This window comes from Lathamus discolor, chromosome 3 (assembly GCF_037157495.1).
Source record: "Lathamus discolor isolate bLatDis1 chromosome 3, bLatDis1.hap1, whole genome shotgun sequence".
Lineage (NCBI taxonomy): Eukaryota > Metazoa > Chordata > Aves > Psittaciformes > Psittacidae > Lathamus > Lathamus discolor.
Genome location: NC_088886.1, coordinates 103,973,037 through 103,988,177, shown reverse-complemented (window position 1 = coordinate 103,988,177; position 15,141 = coordinate 103,973,037). Strand labels below are relative to the sequence as shown.

Below are 15,141 nucleotides of genomic sequence, written 5' to 3'. Positions count from 1 at the left end.
GAGCCTGTCCCCAAGCAAAACCAAGTGCTGCTCCCTCCACTTCAGCCCTCTGTAGTGTTAGAAGCCAGGCATTGGCCAAGTGATGCCATATATAGGCAAAGACCTCTGAATTCATCCCAGCTTTCCTGAATTTGCTGGATGAGGAACACAGAAGTTCAGCAGGAGGTGTGTACTAACACTGCTAGTGTAAAATCTTAATTTGTTACTTATACTTTGCAACATTTGTAGAGATTTAACACACATTTAGTGTCAAAACACCTTGGTTTTTATTTTCATATCCTTTTTGAATCAGGTTAAGCTGTAAACAATTTCTTTTTCAATCAAATACTGCCAGCTAGAATTACTTCCATTCATGCATCACTGAAAACAAAAAGGGTCTTTTTCCTTATGTTTTTCTTTTTTCAAACAATGTCACTTTATACAGAAACCAATACCTAGATTCAATGCACCCTGATTAGTTATGTAAACAGATAACCCCCCAAAAAACTTGTCAGCAGAACTAATAAGTTGGTTCCTTCATAGAATGGAAATTAACATCTCTCCTGACTTCAGGTTAACATGCTCAGGAGTATAGAGCGTGGCACATAAATCCATCTAGGAGGTGTATAAATTGCACGGTACTTGAATTAGCAAAGTTATGCATAATGAAATGCACAGTTTAAATTCATGCTAGAAAGCATTTTTTCAATATGTGGCAGCCGACCGGCAACCATAACAGTTAGGTTCTGCACCATCATTTATGGCATTATAGATAACTATTACATATAGCATACTTTAAAACCCTGAAGGATTTTGTTACTTGAAACATTCTCCAGGCAGTCATTTGGTTTGAAACAATGGGAGAAAGACTGAAGATCTTGCCACCTTATACAGATTATGGTACCTTTGACTTTTATGAAGTAGATCAGATATGATGTGTATTTCACAGTAACAAAGTTGCTTTAATGCCTTATCTCCAACAGCAGGATTGTGTTAGATGTTTCTGCCCTCAGATATCACAAACTGTCCTGGTGGTTTTCCCTTTTCTTAAGTTTGAGTAAGTACACTGAGTACTTTTCCTGGTTTTTAACTATTCATCAGTCCTTTCAGTATATCTTCGGAGAGTTCCAGCAGAGGGAGTTCAGGGGATGGGATGTCCAAGGGGGGAAGGTTGGGTATTGGAATGTCCTTTGCCTTCCCAGCAGTTGTGGCAAACTTCTGCCAAGTTGCAGCTGAAGAAGTAGTTTCTGAGTGTTGCTGCAGACCCCACAACTCTGACTTCTCGACAAAGTCAGCATCTACATCCAACTCCTTGTCTACCGGAGATTTTTGGAGTCTTGCTCTTTCTGCTTTTAAATGCTTATTCTCTCTCCTTAATCTCTCATTTTCAGCTACGAGAAATTCTATGTGCCGCTTCAAATCTGCAATTTTGGTTGCCTGCTCTTCTATTATCGTTTTGTCGTCTTTTGGAGCTTTGCTCCCAATACATGCTTCCACCGGCTCCTTTCTTTTCTGAAGCAGAAACAAGAGTGTATCAGGGTCCCTGTCAAAGACACCCTGAATATCATGTGGATGTTTCTCTGTGGAAGGACTGTATTTCTGAGTAACAGGAACCAGTACGTTCTGATCATCAGAGTCTTCAGCAGATGGCTTATAAGAAGCCTGAAGGTGTGCAGCTATTTCCTTGTCAGCGTTCTGCTGGGCTTTCAGTTTTTCCTCCCTCTTTGCCCTTTTCCACCTCTCCTGGATGAGCAGTAACTGTTTCATGTGACTATCCCTTTGTAATTCCAGTGACAGCTGAGCCTGAGTAAGAGCAAGATTAAACAATTTAATTGGTGATCCCCAATCCCACCCAAACATTCACACACATAAAGTTACACACATGTAAATATTTATATAAACAGCATCACAGCATGCCCAAGGGAGGGCAGGAGCTTTTGTTATTCAGATATTAAATCCAACTAGAAGTGCTTGCTGCTTGTGCTATGCAACAGATTCAGATGTGTCACCCAAATTTAGAGTAACTACTGGAATTGTGAAGGAGTTAACATATGGTCTTTTGTTTGCTTGGGTTTTGTTTTTCAGTCACTGACCAGGCTACATTACCTCTGAGAGAAGGCACTAGTTGTTTAACTGACCTATGACCAACACCAGGAAAGGAGTCACTTGGCATGCACAGCCACGTTTTAGTTAAATAATACAAAGTATGTGTATGCTTCTGTGATGGTATCTGTGTAGACATTAATAACACCCGACTCTGAAGTGCTCCAAGGCCAGATACGGTCCCAAATGATTCAGTCATAGTTAATGAAGGGGGTGGCACGGTGGTTAGTAACTCACAGGAACCACCTGGGTAAGAGGCTTCCATTTTTCTACAATAATGACCTTTTGGATGAAAGACAGGTGTCTGATCTTCAAGGGTCATTTGCTTTGATAATACTAGCTAAACTAAAAGCCTGCTGCTAAGAAAGTACTAAGCAGACTACACTGCTGAATTTACAGATAGATTTGTGTAATCAATAATGAAAGGTGCAGGGCTGTTGTTCTGGAGGTCCCCAAGTCAGGATGAATAAATCCAAAATTACAGACTGTAGTTGAGATGCTCAGCTTTGTGCCTCAGCAGAACAGCCTAAGTACCTCACAGCAAAAGTTAAATATGAAACTGGTTTTATCACCTACTTGAGGATGCCTTGCGAACTAGAAACCATTGTCGGAGAACCCGTGGATGAGTTAGTAGTTCTCTTGTCCCTGCTCCACATAAACATGGAAAAACTCTCAAGGAAGGCTAGCATCACTGTACTTCCAAAACTCTTGGTGCAGCTGACACAAGTTCAGGCAACTATGCAAAGGCTAATGCCCAAGAGGGGTATATTCAGTCATGGCACAGTATGACACACAGGAATACAGCAGAGCTATGGCCAATTCTGGCATCTGCTGCATTTTGGTCTCACCTGCTCTGACTGGGTCAGCTTCATAGCATCTGTAAGGTATGCTGCAGAAGAGAAAATTGATAAACACTTAGGAGAGGGTTACAAAACCTGAATGTTTCTATAAAAGCTAAGAAAAGGCCTCAGACCTTCAGTATTCTGAATCCCCACGTAAAAGCAGCAGTCCAGAGGCAAAGTATTTACCAAGTTTCAGTGGCTGGAAACACCTGATGTTTTTCAGAAGTCTGAAAAAACTTACTGTAAGATCATGTAACAAGCACCACACCCTTCCCATGGCATCCTGTTAGCTCAGGTTATTTCTATTTATTTTTCAGGGGAGGACAGCAGCCATTTCCAAAAAGTCCCAGAACAACAACTTTCCCCTGAAGAGAAGAAACACAGCCAAGGACCAAACTTTACATACAACCATTTAAAGACAAAATGGGGTAAGTAAAATCCTCTCGCCCATGGCAAGCCAGTATTACGAAGTTATGCCTTTTGACAAAGAAGTACTGTCTGTAGTTCTCCACTTCTTTCGTCAACTTCCTCTCCAAACCAGAAAATGTGCTGGCTTAAAGTCAGAGCAGCACTCACCTTGCTACTGCTGAAAATGACAAAGTATAAGGAATTCTTAACCAAATACAGAAGGATATAAAATAGTGGCACAGATAAAGAAAAGCAAGAAATATTCAACACATTTCTGGGTTTTGTCTTAGTATATGGAGTGAAGGAAACAAAGAAGAGAAGTCTGCATATTAGAATGCTCTAACTATTCATAAATACTAAAGAAACTATCAGTTTCTCATTTTATAGGGTTTTCTAGTATTTATGAATGCAAGGTGAGAACGCCTGGTATCTAGGTTACAATGTTCAGAGCAGCCACTTATTTTGTCTCCGCACAAGTGCTGTCACTGGAAATGTCCTACTTGTTGCACCAATTAAGACCTCTTCTTTCTTCTTCTGCCAAACAGTAGTTGCACTGTCACACAGCTGACAGACTCCAACACAAATAATTAAGCATGACTAGTTAAATGGACAGGTAAATGCACAAAGTCTCACTTAGAGGAGACTGTCAATCACAGTGCCAAGGCCTGCAATGTAATTCGCTGTTTTGTTCAAGTTCTGGGAAAGCTGAGCTCATCACCTCTTCTTAGCTGTCTTGATTCAGACATTAGGAAAGGGAAGTAAGTACTCTGCAAGCAAACATTTGTCTCAGTATTTCCTTTATCAACAGAGAAAGCAGGTGACTTTGGCTACAAAAGCAGCAAAGAAAATATGGACTGTAAAGTGAAGCTGGCTTACACCAGGTTCCCAACTGCATGTTGGCTTCATCTTTGGTCAAGAACTGCCTTCACAGTTTTTTAACCACACCAATCAAAACAACTTTGGGAACATGTGACTTTAGCCATTCATATTGGGAAAAGTGTTTCCAAAAGGGTGCTTGATCTGGACTAAAAACCAAATTAACATTTTAAGAATAAAAATTCTGCAAGTAACTGGATCTTTTACTTTCATGAAACATGCAAATATAGAAACCGATTTTAAGATACGGTATGCAAGAAATTCCTACTCACCAGCAGCTTTTTTGTGACACGAAATTGCTTCTTCATATTTCCCTGCTGCTAACAAACGGTCTGCTTTTCTGCTCTGCTGGTGAGCCTTAAAACAAAAAGAGCATTACACCAATGAGTTACCTGACAAATAGTTATACCTGTTTTAACAAATAATTAGTACATCTAAGAAACCTGTACTGATTCCATTTCTCAGGCTTTTAGGCTCAGATCTCCCACTCCCTTCCAAGCTTTGTAATTTGATTTCTTCTTTAATACTACCTTATAAAAATCTGTACCGCACAGGTAACAACTGAAGTTTGTTAATGTAGCAAAGATGGTGTGTACACAACAAAATCCTTTTTAAGCTGTTCCTCAGCAAGCACATGTTCTTCTTTGTAGGCAGGCATTTACTGTAGTCATGTAAAAAGACCAGTAAGCCACAAGAAGTTATGAGAAGCTGTAAGTATTTAGAACCAATTTATCTGTCAGAATGCAATATATTTGACATACGTTATAGCTTACATCTGGTTTGACATTTTCTGCTGCCCTGTGCCCAAGAGGCTCTACCTGCTGGGTAAAGAAACTGCAAAAGATCTTTGGTTTTGTTTGCAGCTTACACCATTTAACGGAAGCAGCACAGCTATACTTAAAGATATCAAAGTTATGCTGTTGTGGTACAACAGTTAAGTCTATACTTACATTTGTAAACCATTATGGAAACTAAGGATGCTGCTGAAAGCAAATGACTGATGCAAGTATTTGCATATGTTCAGTGAGAAACAACACTGCTTAACCTGCACTGCAACATTCATGAAAGCGAGCGTTTTTGTCATTACTAAAATACATGAATTTTATGGTACTTCCTCCAACACAAGCTGTGTAATACAAAAGGCTACAATCACTAACAGGCAAGACTGTCAGTAATAGAGACTATTCATGAGTGGTTTACTACATATTCACTTTGAAGTAAACAGACATCAGGTACCAGGCACTGACTCTGTGAAACAACACAAGACACTTCTGAATCTGAAGGAAGTGCTTGCCTGTTTCTTTAAAATTACTGTTTCCCAAGAAAGCCTTTACCAAATCCATACTGATGGAACCTGTAAGGGAAACAGAGCTGAAAGCCTGAAACCTGCCTCTGTAATTCTGTCTCTGACCCATACAAATTCTGTTCCCCCTCTTCACCCAAAAACATATCAGACTTCAGATGTTGGGTGAATATGTCACTGATTCACATTACACGTGTTCTAGGATCAACATAAAAATAAGCACATCTGTCCATATCCAAAGATGCCAGAACAGCTGTTCTTAAGCCATCTCTAGCAGTTATATCATTGCATTTAGACCCTTGGCTTTTCTAAAACTCACTTCAGAGGGTAATATGAAGTGTTATTAAAAAAAGCCCATGACTCCTTGATTCTTCACAACAAATATTCTGGTTATATTCTTCTTTTTTACCTTCATTTAATCCTCAGAGCACTGTCAGCATTCCCTGCTGCTTCTGCTCTGAGTCTTAACAACCTCAGAAGAAGAAGTGTTTTTCTATTGGAAAACCATCTATTTTATGGCCTTTTTCTATGGACTCCTACAATTGACATATGCCAGAAAGATAAACTTCTTTCCCACAGGAATGAACTAACAGTATCAGCTCATACAGAGCCATCTCCTTGGTTATTCCTGGCAGCTCATCCAGTTACAAATTAGCTACGTCATAGACATAAAAACACCTGAGCTAGCTCCTTGCAAAACAATTTTTCAGTAAATTAGTACTGATACAGCGACTTCTGCGAACTGCACAGGCAGGTCTAAAAAGCAAGAGAGGAGGAAACAGGGTAGCTAGAAACAGAAGAGCTAATGAAGCAAGTCAACAAGCCAGGGGCCTGCTTCCATTTATTAGTTTCTGCATAGAAGAATTTGAGTCTGATTGTTTTCAAAGGTTATTTTCATATGTTGTAAACTCCTGGAGCATGATCTTACTCAAATAACTTAAGCACATGCAGAACATTTGAGGACAGTCAGTTGCTACTTGATTGAGCAATTAAATTATTTCCATTCTCAGTTAACTCGCAATGAAGCTGAAGGGAGTCTGAGGAAGTTGGGCTAGACTGAATAAAGTCAGGAGAACAACAGTCCAGAGCTGCTAACACAACAAAAAGCTAGGATCCTCTGTTTACAGGATCAAAATGCCTTTCTTGCTGTTACATCAAAATATAGAGATGTCAGGCAATCTTATTCTGATCCAGAGGGACAGACCTCCTCAGTGGAAACAACAGGAACAGCAGCTGAGAAAAATCAGTTTCAGGACAGCCGGTGTGAGAGAGCAGCTTGTGAGTGAGAAAGGTGTTTTGCACTCAGTCATGGGGAAGGAATTCCTCATTATGTATGTCTTCCTGCCAGCTTGACAAGGAAATATTTGCTCACTTATTCTACCCTGCAAGTGTTTGTTCCAATTAGTTAATTGTGGAGGGACCAAGGAATTTCTGCAATTTTCATGGTACATTATTCATCACCAGCATTTTGAAGAAATTAGTGGTACTGTTTCCTAGCGGCAAGTGATGAAGCTGCAACAGAAGTACTTGGGTGCTCAATAGCCATGTATCATGGATAAGCTTCTACATCTTGTCTAGTCTGCTGGTTTACTTAGTGCTCACACTTAGCAACACAGCATCCAACCATTGTTAGTAAATCTATTTTGAACTCAGAGTGGCCTGCACCACATTATAAAATTGGCAATGGAAGAATTGGTCCTATATCATAAAGTGAAAAAAATGGGTGTCAAGTTTATCCCTTGTCTGATGTCATGCTAGAGGAAGGTGTTTACACCAACAATTCTGGAGCAGCTATGCTAGTTCCCAACAGATTCAAGCAGGGCTGCTTTGACTTTGGTCCTGCTGCTGTGATGATGACAGAAACAGCTGCTGCATAACTGCAGTGGGTTTACATATCTGATTTGTCTTTGCTCTTCCAGTTGCAGTGCTGAAAATAAACGTAGGATGTGGTGTAAGGATAATTATAATTTATTAACAAGCTATGGAATTGAAGGAGGGAAGCAGGTCAACAATTACTTCCAGATGTCCCTCCCAGTCTGGATGAGCAGGAATTCCCAGTAGGCAAATGGACAGGTGTAACAATTTGACTCTAGTAAGAGGAAGCTGATGTGAGTGAGGCATGACCAAGCTAAAAAGCTTCGCCAGCTTGCTCCAATGTATTTGGTTCATAAGGAATTTGTGCATGCCTTATTTGAACCACTCTGGATCAACTACAGAAAGCAGCTAAGCATGAGAGCTTTCCTCAAACTTTCCAATTGTAGCTGAGATGTTAAATGATGACACCTGCATCTTCAAGTTTGTACCTCCATTACAGATAAGTGCTCCTGTTTGATTTTTCCACCTAACTAGTCCAAATCATTGCTGTGTAATCTCTGAGCAACAGAATCAAGCCATCCTCTAAAACAGTAAAGCAGGTCTTCTCTTTGCCTGGAGCTTTCTTTAGCAGCCCAAAAAATAACACAACTTCTTCTTTTTCCAGTATAAACTAGACAATGATACTGCTGCAAGCCATGAGAAATGAAGCTGTAAGGCCTGCTTACCAGATCTCTTACCACTCCCTCAAACTCAATAATAAAAATGCTAGGGATTTTTTCTAGAGGTAGTGTACCAGTACAACTTAAAGGATCCTATCTTAGGTTGGGGGAATAAAAAAAAACAACTAACTGTTGCTTTCCCCCTATGATTCCAGTTGATAGCTAGCTATTACAGAAAGGGAAGCAACAGGAAAACCCACACTCAATCCTACAATATTCTCAAAAGGTAAACGTAGTACTACTCATTTTCAAATAGGGTACACCTACTACCCTTTTTTAAAGACCAGTGATTTGCAACAGTCCTCCTGTAGCTGAGGCAGACAATCTTGTGTATGTTCTGTTTTAGTTTGTTCTCGTAATGGGAACAACTCTTCACTGGACAAAGCCTTGCACAAGATGTTAAGTTTACATCCTTCTTGTTCACTGCAAGAGACTCTCTAGGAAGTGATACATTTTAATATGATTATGAAGCACAGATTACAATGCTTTAGTAAAAAAGTTACAAATGAAGGCGGGAAAATTCAGCTGCTACATGATGGGGCCTGACGAAAGCTAACTGCAGAGAAGTTCTGTCTACTAGAACAGTTTGTGAATGTTTTAAATGAAACTACTGTTTGCTGCTAACATCATCTATTTTATGCTATGGACTGCGTATACCAGTTATCCTTCTCAGAAAGGATCAATACCTATGCTCTGCTAACGCTGAAAGCAAAGATTATGGTATTTTTTTGAATTATGAGGGATCTATCTGGGGATTTATTTCCTTAAGGATACAGGGCTAAGAATGCATTTTGAAGAAAGGAAGAGTCAGAAAGGGCACACTGCATTGGTTCCATATTGTACAAAAGAGTTCTAAGTATATTCCTCACAGATATTTACAGCAGCAGGCCACAAAGGGTAGGATAAGGTGGTAGACCATTGTTCCCCCCACCCCACAACCACTCTGTCACTGCTACACCTACAGAAAACTTTTCCAAGCCCATTCTTGTTAGGAAATAGTGAGCTTAGAAAGGTTTGCATGCATATGTCTACATATGTATTGAAAAACTGGATTAGGAGAGAATACAACTTGTAAACTTGGCCATAATTTTTTACATAAGTGCAATAATGATGAATAAAACTCTGGGTGACTATGGAAAATAGTGTCTTTACAGGCAGTTACAGTAAAAGCATAAATGATAAATAATTGTACTGTTACTTATGCTAAATAATAGGAATATATTTGCCACTAAGCCTAAAGAAATGGTAATGTACAGTTTTATCAACAGAAGCAAGCCCCCTTAAAAATACTCTTGGTATTCCGTAGAGAAAGACAGAGTTGACTGAAGGAGGAACAAAAAATGGCAGAACCTGTTGTGGCTGCTCAACCAAGACCACTAGCCACATGTTAGCTCAATTTTTTGTCTTTGAAAGCCTGACAGAATAACGACCCAACTGTAAATTACAGGTTAGTGTGACTATGAAGCAAAACAAGTATGTGAAACTCTCACGAGAATGTATTCTCAGTATTAACAGATTCCTCACTCACTTTGTATTGAACTGTAGAGATGCTGAAGTTCAGCTCTCTTGTAAGCAATAGTAACAGAATTTAAATATATGGGCAGACAAGCAAGCAGTTGTTTAGCCAGCCAGTATTAATTCACTGACTAGCTCTGACTATGCATGTGTTCCTAACCTACTCCGAATTTAAGATAAAATGGTTAGTCTGAGTTCTTTACCATGCAAATGCAATTAAGAGATCTGATATGAAACCAACCCTCATTCATCCTGCTCAGGTTAGGTGGAGCCTTCAAAACCTTATACAGGCATAGCTGAAGCTCCTTCCCTGATCACCTGCAACTTTTTTAAGGTGTGGTATCCTTTTACCTATTGCATAGTCAAATCAACCTCCTTCTCTTCCTTTTCATCCGTTTAATATGATAAAAACACCAAATACTTTAACTTGCTTGCCAGAGCCATTTTGTATACCTACAGTTCTCAGCTGCTTTGGTAATGCTCTTCTTGTCCCCATATACAGGGCTGTGGCTGGTACAACACAAGTCTTGCTAAATGGAAGTTATAAGCTAAATGAGAACAGTTCCACCACCCTGATTGTTTTTGTTTACTATATCAGCTCCTATATGTAGCCCTAAACCACATGGCTCAAGCTGTTCCAGCAACTGAGCTACACCTCAGTAGGTACAACTGAATCATCACATCAAATGGTCTAGTAAACAACCTATTCCAGAAGCAACAATTTCAAACAAGTGGAGCAGAAAGGCTTCAGTCAAGGCTTCAGTTGGGTCTTTAAATTGTTAGGCACGCTTACTCAGAGCTGAACTGCGTGGTTTGATGATACGCACGTGATGCCAGTGTGACGCAGCAGAAAGGCACTGCTGGTAGGTACCCAAACAGCACAGATACCAGTGAGGAGATAATGCTTCTGTCAACCACCCAGAGCTTAGCTAATTATGTTACTAACTGGGAGCTATTGCAAGCTGTTATATGTGCAACATGGAACAGTTTTGTGTTGTGCTTCAGTAGTAGTTATATGACTGAATACATTATAAAGCTTTTCCAAAGAGGATATAACTGATCTGGCTGTTCAACTGAGTATTTGATGCATCACCTCAGCACCTCCAGTCACTTTACTCAGTAGGTATGCTGCTGCTTCTGTGGGTTCACAGCTTACATTTCCCTTATCTGAAGTGAATGGTCCCATATAGCTCATGATGATGTTGTTACTGGGAAAGCCAAGACAAGGCTTCCACTACTGTGTTAAAAACAGACTTTGTGTTAGGCATGTCTATATAACCATACTTTCACTCTCACTACCTGCACTTTTGTTTTCTCTAGTTTGAGTTCAGAATTGAGCGCATCTGCCTCTCTTTTTTTTTCCATTTTATTTTGGATTAGATGATGTTTCTCATCTGCAAAGCATATAGTACCCTAAAGGGGGAGAAGGAAAGAAGAAAAATGGCAAAGGGAAGAGACAAAATAAATACTCAGGTACCAGAGCTGCTCCAAAATACTTTCCCATGGCTCTAACAACTCAGCCCATGGCTCTAACAACTCAGCCCATGGCTCTAACAACTCAGCCCATGGCTCTAACAACTCAGCCCATGGCTCTAACAACTCAGCCCATGGCAACAGATTTTGGAAAAGTTGTTTCAATTTATTTCTAAATGAAGTATCACTGGTTCAATAGAAAAATCAAATCAGCATTTAGTACTGTAGCATGAGTCCTAGAAAGGTTAAAAAAAAGAAAGATGGGTTTAGACTCAGCATGATTATAATAACTTAAGAGGAGGAAAAAAAACAACAAACCCAAAACAAAACCAAACAAACCCCCAAAAACCCACAAACAAAACAAAAAAAAGAAACCAAACCAAAAAAAAAAAAAAACCAACACAAACTGAAGCCCAAATTCTAAAAAGATAGATCTGTTCTCATTGAAGTCATTAGACCTGAAGTTTAATGATTTAAACTTCCAGTAAACAGAATCCACTGTAGTTATAGATTATTATTATTTTTAAAGAGATCTGGAAAGCAAATCAGTATTTGTCTAGTGCTATCTACATAAGTAAATCAGTGGATTAGGGAAAGCAAAATGTAACTAAGCTTAAGAAAAAAAAAAATCATAGATAGTTTAAGGCATTAAGACCCAGATGCATAAAGATAAAATATTATATTGCTGGAAACATATCTTTCAGAACGTAGAAAAAGAATGCAATTGAAATCAACTGAATACAACAAGGTACAGCATGCCACCTGTAATTAGGAAGGCTAAGCGAACAGTCAAATATATGAGAAACAACTGAAACCAAAAGCCACCAGTACAAGTCATTAAGTGCAGTTGGTGTGATACATGTTGACAGAGAAATTGAGACATCAGGATACTGCAAAACTGCTACAGATTTTTTTTTTTTTGTCCTTTTTTTTTTTGTCATATCAGCTTCCAAGAAATTTAGGACAGTATTTGTGCTTTCCAGTAATTAAGACTAGATGCCCAAATACACAACTAATGAACAACTTTTACAGGACAAAGCAGCATCAAAGAACTGTAACAAATCCTAATAAAACAATGTAACTTTAAAAAAAAAATCAATTTCACAAAAGTTAACAAGCCATGATATACTAAAAGGAGGAAAATGTCTTGTACTTAAGTCAACGATAGCAGATAAATCAGCCCAATGATTAGTGTACTCAAAACCACTCTGTAGTTTAGGGTTTTGGTTGGTTGGTTTTTTCCCCATATCAGACTAATGGTTTGGCATTTTTGGAAAAAATTTGTGCTCTTCCAATCCACAAGAACTACACTTAGGTCAAGAGATTTACAGGAGAAGTACGTGAAATGCATGACACAGGATAGTATTAAAAACTTATATGAACGTTCTTATATTGGAGGTTGGCACCTTCCCTGAATGCTGCTGCAAATCTGAAACTCGGCTGCAGAGAGGGGCTGTGAATAGGAGAGTTTTGTAAAACTCTAGTTACTTTTGTTCATGTCCTTGTAAAAAATGTAGGCATGTTCTAACCACAGCACTGTACCCATTCAAGCTCTCATTCATGAAGAATTTCCATGGTTTTCACACAACCTGAAAAGACGTCATTTTTCTATACAAGATGATTCATGACTATATTGTGCAGCAGTTTCAAGGAAAATTTTTTGTATTTCAGGATACTCCTTAAAAGGCAGTAGGAAGGTATGCACAGGCAACTCCATTATTTTCTGTACCAATGTATTATAAAGCAACTTTTTTCCTGTATTATCCATTATGCAGAAGCCTCTTGCTCTTACTGTAAGCCTGGTGCTAGACTGGTATAGTAACTGCACACCCCTATGATGGTCAGAGGATCATCAACCAAGCTTTAGTCATAGTCTCGTCACTCCTATACTCCTTAGTAAGGGGTCTCAGGAGGAAGCACTACTAACTGGTGATAACTATACTGCCACAAAGTTACTACTTTCAGACACTGACTAGAGAATTCAATTACCATCTTCTCCTTAGAAGCTGACGCACTAGATGCACTTTTAAAAAGGCTTTTACAATACAGACATACCCAGAGTGGTTCTGCACTATCAGCTCAGATCCAAACAGACAATCTTCCTGCTACACTTTCAGGCCTAATTTCATGGGTGTTCTGCAATGTCAAATTTACAAGCCTTTCTGAAACTGGAGGGTGCAATCCAGAAATCCCTGACTCTGTATGAAGCACATAAAAATTTATCAGGGCTGGAGCAAACAAGCTTTGATTAAAAACTGACACAAGTCTCCGAGATTCGTATGACAATGGCTAAACACTTTCTGGATTGAGCTAATTCCTGGAAGCATGGCAGCTGTATTCCTGGTGTGCTGCTCCTGACTAATTGGACTGCTGGACCAAAACTAGTTTTTTAAGGGAATGCTCTGTGTGTTACCACATCTTAGGCATAGTCAAGATACAGCTTTAACAAAACCCCAAAGGCAGCAGAGAATTAACTGTTCTTTATCCTAGATCTTCTTTATTTGACAGAAACCTACTAATTTAGGCTACTTTAAAATCTGTGAATATTCATTTTTTAGATATCTGTGTTTCAGTTGAAGTTACTTAGGGATTTGGTTTAAGCAGAGTAATTGCAGTTTTAAGGCTTTAAGGCATTTCATCTTCTGAAATTAAGAGGCATCTAGTCAGTAGTGGGCCCTGGGGTTCTCTAAAACTTTTTAAGCTCACAGAGATACGGCCTGTGTCACCTAAACATTTCCTTCCAGAACTTCCCTTGTCCTTTGTGCTTGTAACTTGGCCCAGACTAAACACGCACTCCCCGCACCCCCTCCGATCCAAACATGCCGCTACACGCACCCTGCGCTGCCTCCTCTCCAGCGGTGCCCATGTTCTCCTAGGCACGCAGCCGCCAGGCCCCAGCCGCGGGCCTCACAGGAGCACCGTCCAGCGCTCCGCGGCCTGGCCGTCGCTTCTCCTCGCCTCTCAGCCACCGGACACGGGCTGCGGCGAGCCCAGTACCCAGCCGAGCCCCGAAACCGCCTCAAGCCCGGGACAGCCGCTTGTCCGCACTCACCTCCGGGCAGGCCAGGGCCCGGTGCCGCTGTGGCAGGACCTGGCACAAGCCCTGAACAGGTGCTGCGAGAACTGGAGGGGGCAGGGAGGGCCCTATTTACTGCTCGAGTCGCGCTTCTCCTCTCGGTTATCTAGCGGTGGGAGGTCAGCGGTGTAACCCTCTGCCCGGCGCGGCCACTGGCCTTCCCCCCGGGGCCGGGAGAGCAGCAGGACCGGCTGACAGGTAGCCCTCCCCCCGCCCCGCGCGCTCACCAGGTTGAGGGGTCCCTCCATCACTTCCATGGACGGCGGGGGCTGCGGGCACATGGGCGCGGAGGCGGCCTGCTCGCCGCTCCCGGTGCCGCCGGCCCCCACCGCCCGGCCCGGCTACCGGCGCCGCCGCTCCCGCGCCCCCGCCCCAGCGGGTTGTAAACACGGCGGCCGCTTCCGCCCGGCCCGCATCGGGCGGCGACTCGCGAGACCCTTCGAGTCGCGCGAGATTCGGGCAGTGTTGCCAGGGCAACAGGCGCCGCTCCTCGCCCCGCCCCGCCCCTCCAACGGCCGCCTGTCGGCAGGAGGGTGCGCGCCGACGGCTTTGCTCCCGGTGCCCGGTGAGGGGAGGTGGTGGCGGTGGTGTGCGGCACCGGGTGAGCAGCCTCCTAAAGGTGCAGAGGGAGAGGGCACGGCCGCCACCCGGACCAGCGCCCCGCGCCCGCCGCACGCATCCGTGATTTCCCCCCCTTTTCCCCCTCCCCTTTTATTTATTGCTGCGCGAGGCACGGGTCTGCGGCCTGTAGGTGCGAGGAGTTCTGTGAGGAAAAAAGCCGCCGGCACGGCCATGAGGCGTGTCGGTGGAAGTACCCGTCACCGCAGGGCAGCCAGGCCAGTGCCCGTATCAGAGGTCACGCAAGGCAGCCGCAGACACTAGTGACAGCGAGGAGCGCCCTTCCGTCGCAATGATGCGAAACCAACCGGGAGAGCTCAGTGCTGCCCTGGGGCGCGTTACCCCAGGGCAGAGGTAATGACATCCGGGCTGTTAACTTCAGCCCTGGGCATAAAGCTAGTCAGGAGGGTGGCC

At 42.0% G+C, this 15,141-nt stretch overlaps 1 protein-coding gene across 2 annotated transcripts; it reads right to left on the bottom strand.

Moving 5' to 3' along the window:
* Nucleotides 1-242: 242 nt before the first annotated feature.
* On the bottom strand, nucleotides 243-14,524 carry NRBF2 (nuclear receptor binding factor 2). Of its 2 annotated transcripts, XM_065670937.1 has the most exons (4): nucleotides 14,337-14,524; nucleotides 4,481-4,565; nucleotides 2,931-2,971; nucleotides 243-1,782 (listed from the first exon to the last, which is right to left on the bottom strand). In XM_065670937.1, the coding sequence occupies exons 1-4, from the start codon at nucleotides 14,388-14,390 to the stop codon at nucleotides 1,066-1,068; spliced, it is 897 nt and encodes a 298-aa protein (XP_065527009.1). In that variant the 5' UTR covers nucleotides 14,391-14,524; the 3' UTR covers nucleotides 243-1,065. The 2 variants fall into 2 exon arrangements, with proteins under 2 accessions (XP_065527009.1, XP_065527010.1); XM_065670938.1 differs by lacking the exons at nucleotides 2,931-2,971; nucleotides 14,337-14,524 and having other exon boundaries at nucleotides 4,481-4,564.
* Nucleotides 14,525-15,141: the final 617 nt, after the last annotated feature.